The 10,549-nt window shown below is 50.3% G+C and overlaps 1 protein-coding gene across 1 annotated transcript; it reads left to right on the top strand.

The window, feature by feature from the left end:
- The first annotated feature begins 313 nt into the window (after nt 1-313).
- Nucleotides 314-10,320, top strand: PIPOX (pipecolic acid and sarcosine oxidase). Its single transcript, XM_035140123.3, has 8 exons — nt 314-524; nt 1,406-1,554; nt 4,093-4,306; nt 4,633-4,815; nt 4,926-5,078; nt 6,521-6,673; nt 8,796-8,871; nt 9,851-10,320. Exons 1-8 carry the CDS (start codon nt 396-398, stop codon nt 9,979-9,981), a joined length of 1,188 nt encoding a protein of 395 aa, XP_034996014.2. The 5' UTR covers nt 314-395; the 3' UTR covers nt 9,982-10,320.
- The last annotated feature ends 229 nt before the right edge of the window (nt 10,321-10,549 follow it).

The raw sequence follows: 10,549 nt of genomic DNA, 5'->3' as shown, positions 1-10,549 counted from the left end.
TTAGAAGGGACCACGAGGGTCATCTAGTCCAACCCCCTGCAATGCAGGAATCCTTTACCCAACTTGGGGCTCAAACCCACAAATCTGAAATTAAGAGTCTCATGCTCCTCCATGAGGACTGGAACCTTTCAGTGATGGCAGTGATATAGCGCTTTGCATGCAGAATCTCCCAGGTCCAGACCCCCAGGTGGGGCCTGAAACCCCAGAGAGCTTCTGCCGGTCCGTGTAGAAAGTACTGGGCCAGGTGGGCCAACAGCCCGACTCCGTATAAACAGCTTCCTCTATCGTTGCTGAGCGGCGTCCAAGTTGGGACTCTGGACTTTGCCTCTGGCCCTGCCGTTTGGCTCAGCTCCCCACAGCAAGGAGGAAAGCCCAGCCGGGGAGAAAGATCGACCATGGCTACCCCAGAGACAGCTGGCCCCAGCCACTTCTACGACGCCATCGTGGTGGGAGCAGGGATCCAGGGCACTCTTGCTGCCTACCACTTGGCAAAGAGGGGGCAGAAGACGCTCTTGCTGGAGCAGGTATGCCCCTTTGCAAACACCCACCCCTCTGAAAATGCTGCTACCATCCCAAAGGCTGGGGAGGGGGGTTTGAAGGCATTTTATCCCACATGGGCTGCCCCCCCATTGTACAATACCAGGCACTCAGGAAGCTGCCCTAAGCCAGTTCAAATCACCAGTCCATTTGGCTCAGCGTTGTTCACACTGACCGGCAGCAGCGACTCTCTTATCAATGGAAACAGCTTTCTCTGATTTATGTCTTAATTTATTTGGTCCTTGTGTATGTTTCCCAAGGGAAGGGAGAATCAAGCGGCTTCATTAACACTGGGACTGGAGACCCTGTCACGCTCCAGATGTGGTTGGATTCTGGCTCCCGTCAGCGCCCACTCCCAGCCAGCATGACCAATGGTCAGGGATGATGAGATGGTTGTGGTCTTACAACGTCTGAGAATTCTAGGTTCCCTGTCCCACTTTCCAGCAATCTGTCTCTGGAACACCAGGTGCCACCTGTGAGAGTTTCTCTGGCACCAACTCCCATGGCCCCCGGCTCGGCTCCCATGGCCCCCGGGTGCCAGGGGAACTCATGCTGCGTCCATCTCCCATGGCTCCCATCATTCCTCCTCCTCGATGGTGGTGGTGTCAAAAAGTGGTGGTGGGAAAGAGAAGATTTTTTTCAGAGTCCTCTCACTTTCTCACTTCAATGCATCCCCACGCCCCGATTTATATATTTTATAACTTTTACATCCCAGCTTTGTAAATAAAAAGTCCTTCGAGCCAGCTCACATCTTAAAATGAGAGTACATCAGCTGTAACAGAATAAAACAGACTCCCTTTTGCTGGAACACCGGAAGCTGCCATCTACGGACCCAGACTATTGGGGTTTCTATGTCTTGTCTTACAAGTTCCCCCTGCCCCACACCCGAGGAAGCTCCCATGGACAGAGCCGAATCATCCGCAGCGCCTACCCCCAGGACTGTTATACGGCCATGATGGGAGAGGCCTATCGCCTCTGGGCAGAGCTGGAGGAAGAGGCGGGCATGAAACTCTGCAGGTGAGGAGAGCCTCCGCGCAGAAATCTGGGAACAATTTTGGGGGGTTGCTCTTGTGAGGGGAAGTGGGGATCCTCTGTTGTTGTATTTCAAACGTATATGAACTTGTATATAATGTATATACACATATGTCTTTGTTTCTGTATTCATAGAAGTGTGGAGTTGGAAGGGACCCCCAAGGGTCATCCAGTCCAACCCCCTGCAATGCAGGACTCACAGCAGAGTGATCAGCTGGTTCCTCGCAAGCATTGCCGAAGGAGCAGGCAGGCAGGGCCTTTTAAGTGTGCACGTGGGTATTCCTGGGTGTACCTAAATTCCTAGATCCAGTGAGTGTGAAAAGCTAATCAACCTGAACTCTCTGGGTTCAGGTGATCACCTGGGTGATAGGACATTAAGAGAGCAAAGGAGAGGGGGCTCTGTGCCAGACGCCAAATGGGTGGGGGCCCCCAGTTTGCAGTTAGTTAGAAGGACAAAAATCAGAGAGTTGAGTTGGCAGTAAAGCAGCGAGCTGGAAAAACTGGAGAGGCAGGGCATGAGGTTTGATTTGAATCCAAGGCTGTGGCTGTGGGAGAAGCGAGACCCTTTTGGGGTGTCCATGCTGTGAACCCCTCCATCGCAGGCTCAGGTTGTGCCAATAAACCATATATCCTAAAGACACCACAGGCTCCGTTGTGCCGCATTCCCAAAAGGAATCACAGACCCTGGAACCCCCGAAATCTCACACCGCTCAGAGATTGGATGGTGTGCATTATTATACATGCGGATGTTCTAAGTATTTTTTATATGGAACTGTTTCAACTCTCTATACATATGGCATTTTCCTTGTTGATTCCAAATATGCAATTGCTTGATACTTTTTTTTATTGCACTGTCAAAGGTCCTTGTTGGAAGTGATTCATCAGCAAAATAGGTTGGAACAGAGGACTCTGCCTTGATCTTAGTCCTCCTGATAAATGGTCAAAATGGGACCCTAGGAATCTGTTTCCTACCGAGTCAGATCCCTGGGTCCATCTCACTCAGGACAGTCTACCAACTACACTGACTGGAAGGGGGTCTCTCCCCAAGCCCAAGTCCAGAACTACCACTGGGGAATGGGCAGGTGCTGCATACCACTGCCTTTCACCTTAAAAACAACGCAAGGTTCTAGTCCTCATGACTCTCATTGACTTTATTTGAGAGCTGCCTTATACTGAGACAGCCCATCGGTCCTTCTAGTTCAGTATTCTCAGCACTGACTGGCAGCAGCTCTCCAGGAATTCGGGTAGGGGGTCTTCCCTAGATCTACCCGGAGACGCCGGCCCATGGGGGACTGAAGCAGGGAACTTCTGCATGCAAAGCAGATGCTCTGCCACTGAGCTATATCCCTCTCTTTCCAAAAGTAGCATGCTTTCTCCCCCCCCCCAAGACCTGACTCTAGATCCCTCCTCCCCTCCTCCTGCCCCCGCCCCGACACGCTCCCTGCCCCACCGAGAGCCAAGACAGATTTCCCCCCCCTAATTTATGTGACTCTATAAAGGAAGCGCCATTAAGGAAATGCACGTCTAAATGATTTTTCATTTCGCCAGGGTCAGACGTAATAGACCCATCCATCTTGTTAGCGACAAGCCCAGGGAAAGGACTGGCACCGTCTCCCTGACGCCTGCTCTGTTCGTGAGGACCGGCTGGCAACGCCTCTCTAGGCAGCTGCCTCCATGAGCAGTTTCAGGGCATTGGTCCACCTTGGCCAGTGTTGCCTGTTCTGACTGGCAGCAACTGCGGGGACAGAACCTTTCCAATTGGAACCTCTGGGCCCAGGGGGCAAATGCAACCCCCCCCAGACCTCTGTATCCTGACCTCAGGCCACTCCCCAGGCCACATTCCTCCCCACCAGCCTTGGTGGGTGACCTCAGATGGTCTTCAGCTCTTGATTCTAGGCTGCGTCAAGAGAAGTTCTAGTGTCCAGATTGAAGGAAGGGAAAGTGCCGCTCAATTCTGCCTTGGTCAGACCACACCTGGAGTCCTGTGTCCAGTTCTGGGCACCACGGGTTAAGAAGACGGATGTCGACAAGCTGGAAGGTGGGCAGAGGAGGGTGACCAAGATGATCAAGGGTCTGGAAACCAAGCCTGATGAGGAGCAGTTAAGGGAGTTGGGTATGTTTAGCCTGGAAAAGAGGAGACTGAGAAGGACTGTGGGAGCCACCTTCAAATATCTGAAGGGCTGTTCCATGGGAGATGGAGCAAGTTTGTGTGCTACTGCTCCAGAGGGTAAGACCCGAACTGATGGACTCAAATGTCAAGAAAGGAGACCAAAGACCTTTCTGACTCTAAGAGGTGTTTGACAGTGGACTCCAGAGCTGGGATGGCTACCTGCCAGGGATTCCTTAGCTGTGATTCTAGCATTGCCGGGGGTTGATCTAGATGGCCCTTGGGGTTCCTTCCCAACTCCACAATTATATGATCCTAACCCCATAAGCTTCTCCCCCCCCCCACCCGCTGAAAGCCAGGCTCCTCCAAGTTCACTCCAGCAGCCTCAACTGCAAACCCACCCTGTCTCCTTACAGGCAGACACCAATGCTGCTTCTGGGGCGCAAGGACAACCCTGCATTTCAAAGGTACTGGCATGCCATGCAGCGCAACCACGTCCCCAGCGAAGCATTAACAGCAGAGAGCTTGGCCCAAAGATTCCCAGGAATCCACCCGCATGGCGGAGAGGTGGCTGTGTGTGATCACACCGCCGGGATCTTGTTTGCTGACAAGGCGGTAAAAGCTGGCCAGGTAACAAGGATGTGGAGAGAGAGAGAGAGAGAGAGAGATTTCATCCCAATTCTTTTTGTTTTCACTCTTGCCTCTCACATTCTCCCTTTGCTCCAGAACTCTCTTGACTGTAAGCTCCTTGCAGGCAGGGGCCTGTCTTCTTTACTTGCACCCAAAGCCAGAGGTGGAACACCTTTTGTTTTGGGGGGCAAAGACCACACAACCTCAGTGGGCAGGGTCAGAGACACAGCCACACACTCCTTAGCTAATGACGGGAGAGTAGAGGGGGAAGATCCTGACCCAAATATCTCCCCCCAAATGACCACCCTCCCCACTTTCCCCTCTAGGACCAGTTCCAACGCAATGGAGGGACCATCCGTGATGGAGAGAAGGTCCATGGCATTCTCCCTGGGGCCGTGACCACCGTGACCACCAGCCAAGGGGAGTATCGTGCCAAACACCTCGTGGTGACAGCAGGCGCCTGGGCCAGCCGCCTCCTGGCCCCGTTGGGGCTGCAACTGCCTCTCCAGGTAAGCGGCAGGCCCCTGACATGTCCCCCCCCCATGCCAGGCAGAAAGAAGGCAGGTGGCACAGAAGCCCCATTTCTATGTTGTGGTTTCCCCCCCCCCCCTCCCTCCAGCCTCTGCGTATCACTGTCTGCTACTGGAGGGCAAAAGCTGGAAGCCCCCCAGGCCTCCTGGAGAAGTTGCCTTGCTTCATCGGGATCAACCTGAATGGGGAGAAGCGAGACATCTATGGGTTGCCGGCTGGCGAGTACCCGGGTCTTGTCAAGGTGAGTGGAAGGGGCATGGTGGCGGTGGAGGAGGAGGAGGAGGAGGAGAGATCAGGGACACAAAGACAGTCAGCAGAGACTTCCCAATTCTCCACATTTCCGCATCAGTTTGCCGTGTATTTCCTTCTAAAAGTTGGCATTTCCGTGCCGATTTCTCTCATGCACACTCTAGCAGATTATTGTCTTATTACGGTATTTATTAAATTTATATACCACTCCTCATCTGAAGATATCAGAGCAGTTCACAAAATAGCATGGGTCCCTCAGTTTACACTCCTTGGCTGGAAAACTGCACTGCAAAACTCAAGTGTGGATTTTGAAGGATGGCTGCTGTTTCCATAGAATCCAAGAGCTGTAGAGAGTGAAGGGACACCCAAGGGCCATCTAGTCCAACCCCAGGAATCTTGAGCTAAACAATGCCTGGCAGATGGTGATCTGGCCTCTGTTAAAAACCTTTCAAGGAAGGAGAGCCCACCCTTATCCCGGCTAGTCCGTTCCGCTGTCAAACAGTTCTTGCCATCAGAAAGTTCTTCCTAATGTTTAACTGCTCTAAGGTATTTTTCTACAATCAAACGGTATATAAATTGTATGAAATAAGTTAAATCAATGCCAGAATTGTATTTCCTGCAATTTGAATCAATTTGTTTGGGTCCTGGAGCAGCAGGTGGGAAGGTCTGTGCATTGTTCTGGAAAGTTCTCCTTTCAATGTGAACTGGATTGAATTTCTGCCCCAGCTCAGTCTTACCTCTGTTGTTGTTGTTTCGTCGTTCAGTCGTGTCTGACCCTTCGTGACCCCATGGACTATAGCACGCCAGGCACTCCTGTCTTCCACTGCCTCCCGCAGTTTGGTCAAACTCATGTTCGTAGCTTCAAGAACACTGTCCAACCATCTTGTCCTCTGTCCTCCTAGTGCCCTCCATCTTTCCCAACATCAAGGTCTTTTCCAAAGATTCTTCTCTTCTCATGAGGTGGCCAAAGTATTGGAGCCTCAGCTTCACGATCTGTCCTTCCAGGGAGCACTCAGGGCTGATTTCCTTAAGAATGGATAGGTTTGATCTTCTTGCAGTCCATGGGACTCTCAAGAGTCTCCTCCAGCACCACAATTCAAAAGCATCAATTCTTCGGCGATCAGCCTTCTTTATGGTCCAGCTCTCACTTCCATACATCACTACTGGGAAAACCATAGCTTTAACTATACGGACCTTTGTCAGCAAGGTTCAACAAAGGTCCGACCTTACCTCTGTAGCTACCTTAAAACTAGACAGACCATTGTCTGACTCGCCATCTAGCTAAGGGCTGCCTACACTGACTGGCAGCAGCTCTCCAGGATTCCAGGCAGGGTTCTTCCTCGGCCCTAACTGGAGATGCCTGGAATTGAACCCGGCACCTCCTGACTGCTACCCTGCAGATCCGCAGCCTGGCTCTCCCCCTGCCTTCCACAGGTCTGCTACCATTATGGCACCCCCGTGGACCCCAACCATCCTGACCAGCCAGGCTCTTCTGCACCTGACCTCCGCATCCTACAGGATTTTGTGAGCAAGTATCTGCCAGGACTTGAACCCGAGCCAGCCGTTCAGGAGCGTTGCATGTATACGGTAAGCATCATCAGAAGCTCCACCACCCAGCAACAGCCGATTCAACGACCAAGGAGTTTATTCATTCATTTATTTAAAAAAGTTACAGGTAGGTAGCCGTGTTGGTCTAAGTCGAAGCAAAATAAAAAAATTCCTTCAGTAGCACCTTAAAGACCAACTAAGTTTTTATTTTGGTATGAGCTTTCGTGTGCATGCACACTTCTTCAGAACATGCACACAAAAGCTCATACCAAAATAAAAACTTAGTTGGTCTTTAAGGTGCTACTGAAGGAATTTTTTTATTTTATTTAAAAAAATATGTGTATGCCCTGTGTGATTAAAAAGCAAAACAAAGCAGTTTGCAGAAATGAAAACATAAAAACCATACAAGATCAGACGTTAAAATTGTTAAAAGCAGACCTCAATTAACTACTGTGAAAGGATATGTTATTAATTGCCTGCATAGGCCTGGAGGTTTGCAGCAGGCATTTCCAGTGGCAGAGTGTTCCGCAGGACTGTAGGACCGCAGGACGCCAATAAAGGCTCGGTTTCTCATTGTGGTCAACCGAGCCTCACCGACTCCATGGATGACTGACGACATTCCTGCAGGGATCAAATTGGGATCAAAGGGTTCAGAAGGTCCCTGAGGTGTCTTGGACCTAAGTTGATCAGGGCTTTGTAAATTAATGCAATAACCTCAAAACCCGATTGGTAGTAGATGGGCAGCCAGCGCAGCTGTTTTAGCCAGGGTCCACATGTCCTCGTTCTATCAACTCCCCTCCCTGGTCAAACATCTTTGAGCTGAATTGTTTCCTGAACACGGTGGAGGAGACTGTAGTGTAGACATTTCTAGAGAGATGCTTCTCACACCGGCGTGTTAAAAAAAGGAGAGGTGTTGTAACGGAGGAAGGCTTCGCCTGTTGGATTTCTGCCTGTGGTGCCACTGATAAAAACAATCAAGAGATAAGCGGTCATTTCTCGCTCTCTCTCCCATCGTTCTCCGATCGCCGTATGAAAAATGATTGGCAGGAGACTCATCCAGGACCGATGATGGAAGCACTTCTTCAACTCACGGCCCTCGTTTCAGAGTGATTGCCAGAGGCCCAGAGAGCTTTTCAAAATGGAAACAGACCAAACCCCCCCCCCAAAAAAAAACCGCCACAAAAGCGAGGGCTATCAGGAGCTATTATCCCCCCTCGAGAGATGGAGCCTCCATAGTCAAGGGGCAGTCTACCTTGGAGTGGCATGCACTGGGGACTCCATTATGTAATCCATCATGCCTGGACCATTAAGTGTCCCGGAGGAATCTGGATTAGATGATACCAGCCACAGAGCAATCCTTATGTTGGCTGGAGTTTTGCCAGGAATAGAAATGGGGGCAATCCAATTAAGTTTGGTAGGGGGTCATTATTCACAGAAGCTGGGAGACCAGGGAAGGAGAGGCTGCAGTGAGAAGCTGAGGATTCAATCTAAAACCCCAGCTAGACAAAGCAGGCTAGGATGGGGACGGGGACGGGGATGAGAGGCAGGGTTGCCAACTTTCCCCTCTGGCTCTGCTCTGAAGCATGTAGCAAGCAGCAGCCTGACACAGAGGAAATTTAAACAGATGGGAGCTTCTTTCTGGCTCAGAAAGATCTGATGAGCAAAGCTCCCCCTTTTTGTTTCTGCAGTTAAAGGCGGAGGAGCAGAGCCACGTTTCCGCTCCTAAAAAGTTGGCAACCTGATCTGGAGTGGAGGCAGATGGGGAGAAGGACCCAGGGCTGGAAAGAGCAGATGGAGAAGGTTGGAGAGGAAGAATCTTTTGGCAAGGAGGCTCCCCTATGCCTTTGAGAGCCCCCCCCCCCAAAAAAAGGTACCCTGCCAAACTCTTGTGCACTGGGACTGATGTCGGCACTTCCCACCAGCTAATTCATCAAATCATAGAGTTGGAAGGGACCCCAAGGGTCATCTAGTCCAACCCCCTGCAAGGCAGGAATCTCAGCGAAAGCATTCAAAGCCCAGCATCATCCTAACTGGATCTGAGAGCTCCCAGCAATGGAAGTTTTTTTTAAAAACACACACACACACACACACACACACACACACACACGTCTTAACACAGATTTATTTTTCTTTTCTTTCTCATCACCAACGCCCTCCTCAGAACACCCCAGATGAGGACTTTGTGTTAGACCACCACCCGCATTTTAGAAATATCGCCATCGGAGCAGGATTTTCAGGTAAGGAACGGAGGGTGCCAAGAAGGTGCCTGGCACAGAGAGACGCTCTGCTCTGCCTGAAACTCTGGGGAGCTGCTGCCAGTCGGTGTAGACAATACTGAGCTAAATGGGCCAACGGTTTCATTCAGTATAAGGCATCTATTTGGGACATTTTAACTTGAATAAAAAAAGCAAGTAAGATGCGACAGGGTAGAAGAGTTTAAAACTATGCAGGGCCTGAAGAAAGTGGACCTAGAAAAGCTCCTCTCTTTCTCTTGGAACACAAGAACTCAAGGACATCTGATGATGCTGAATGTTGGAAGATTCAGGACGGAGGAAAGGAAAGGGCTTCTTTTAAACTATGGAACTCCCTGCCACAGGAGGCAGTGATGACCACTATCCTTTAAAAGAGGACTGGGAAAAGTAATAGAGGTTATCAATGGCTCCTAGCCAGGGTGGCCCTGCCCTGGCTCCACAGTCAGAAGCAGCGATGCTGCTGAATCCCAGGAGGGGAGAATGCTGCTCTTGTGCGTTTCCAACTAAAGGCCCTTGGTCGGTCACTGTGAGAACAGGATACTGGACTAGACAGGGCCATGGGCCTGATCCAGTGGCCCCTTTGCATTTCTTTTCATTTATTTATTTATCAAATTTGCATACTGCCCTTCCTCTGAAGACCACGGGGCAGTTCTTACGTTCTCAGAACAAAAATCCAAACGGGGAAGGAACACAGCAGCCTGCTCTATACTGAGTCAGAGCTTCAGTCTGCCTAACTCGGTTATCATCCCTACACTGACTGGCAGCAGCGGCTCTCCAGGGTTTCATACAGGGAGTCTCTCCCAGTCCTGCCTAGAGACGCTGTCAGGGATTGAACCTGGCACGTTCTGCAGGCAAGGCAGATGTGGAGCCCCGATCCACAAGAAGCTGGCAAACAGGGTTCGCTGGTTGGTCTATCTTGCTTGGTGTTGTCCGCATCTGTTCTCACTTCGTCTCTCTTCCACAGGTCACGGGTTCAAGTTCGCCCCTGTCGTTGGGAAGATCCTTTGCGAGCTGAGCTTGGGCGAGGAGCCCTCTTACGACCTGGTCCCATTTCAGATCAGCCGCTTCTCATCCCGGCTTAATGCCCCCTTGTAAACCCCCAAATTGACAGGAGGTGGGAAGAAATGGATGCCCCCTCCTCATCTTCCAACTGAGAAATTAGAAATCTCAGGAAACCCTGGCCGGCTGTGTGTATGTGAACAACTCCTAAGAAAAAAATTCTTTTTGAATGAGTGAAAGCTTGCCATTATTTCCCCCTTTTCTTTAACGCAAGAGAAAATCTACAGCATTAGCAAAGTAATAACAAGGCTGTTGGAAGAGTTCAGTATTTTCAGTGTAATAAAGTTTAACTCATTGGCCAGATATATGGAAAGTACTGAAGCTTTTAACCGAATGAGACAGTTTCTGTCCAAATAACATGCTTGCTTTCTGTTGAAAACAAAATTTGTGGTTTCTATTTTTGACTTTCCTTTTTTCACCTACTCCTCAGATGGAAGGGGGGGGGAATCCCTCACGAAGATACATGTGCTTAGACAGCATTGGAGGAGCAATTTTCAACTCCTTGTTTTATTCTCCAGCTACGGTCTTTAGGGAAGAAAGATAACTGTGGCATTGATGGATACGGGCACTTCCAAGACTAACACTATTTTTAGGTGGGATTCAA

The sequence above is a fragment of the Zootoca vivipara genome, chromosome 14 (genome assembly GCF_965207765.1).
Source record: "Zootoca vivipara chromosome 14, rZooViv2.hap1.1, whole genome shotgun sequence".
Taxonomy (NCBI): domain Eukaryota; kingdom Metazoa; phylum Chordata; class Lepidosauria; order Squamata; family Lacertidae; genus Zootoca; species Zootoca vivipara.
Note: the sequence above shows the minus strand (reverse complement) of the source record. Positions and strands in the feature narration are given on the sequence as shown.

Bases quoted from the DNA above. Each gene is read 5' to 3' on its own strand.
- PIPOX (XM_035140123.3), top strand. From the start codon at position 396: ATGGCTACCCCAGAGACAGCTGGCCCCAGCCACTTCTACGACGCCATC. The intron at 4,816-4,925 runs GTAAGCGGCAGG...CCCTCCCTCCAG, and splicing joins GGCTGCAACTGCCTCTCCAG to CCTCTGCGTATCACTGTCTG. The intron at 6,674-8,795 runs GTAAGCATCATC...CGCCCTCCTCAG, and splicing joins AGGAGCGTTGCATGTATACG to AACACCCCAGATGAGGACTT.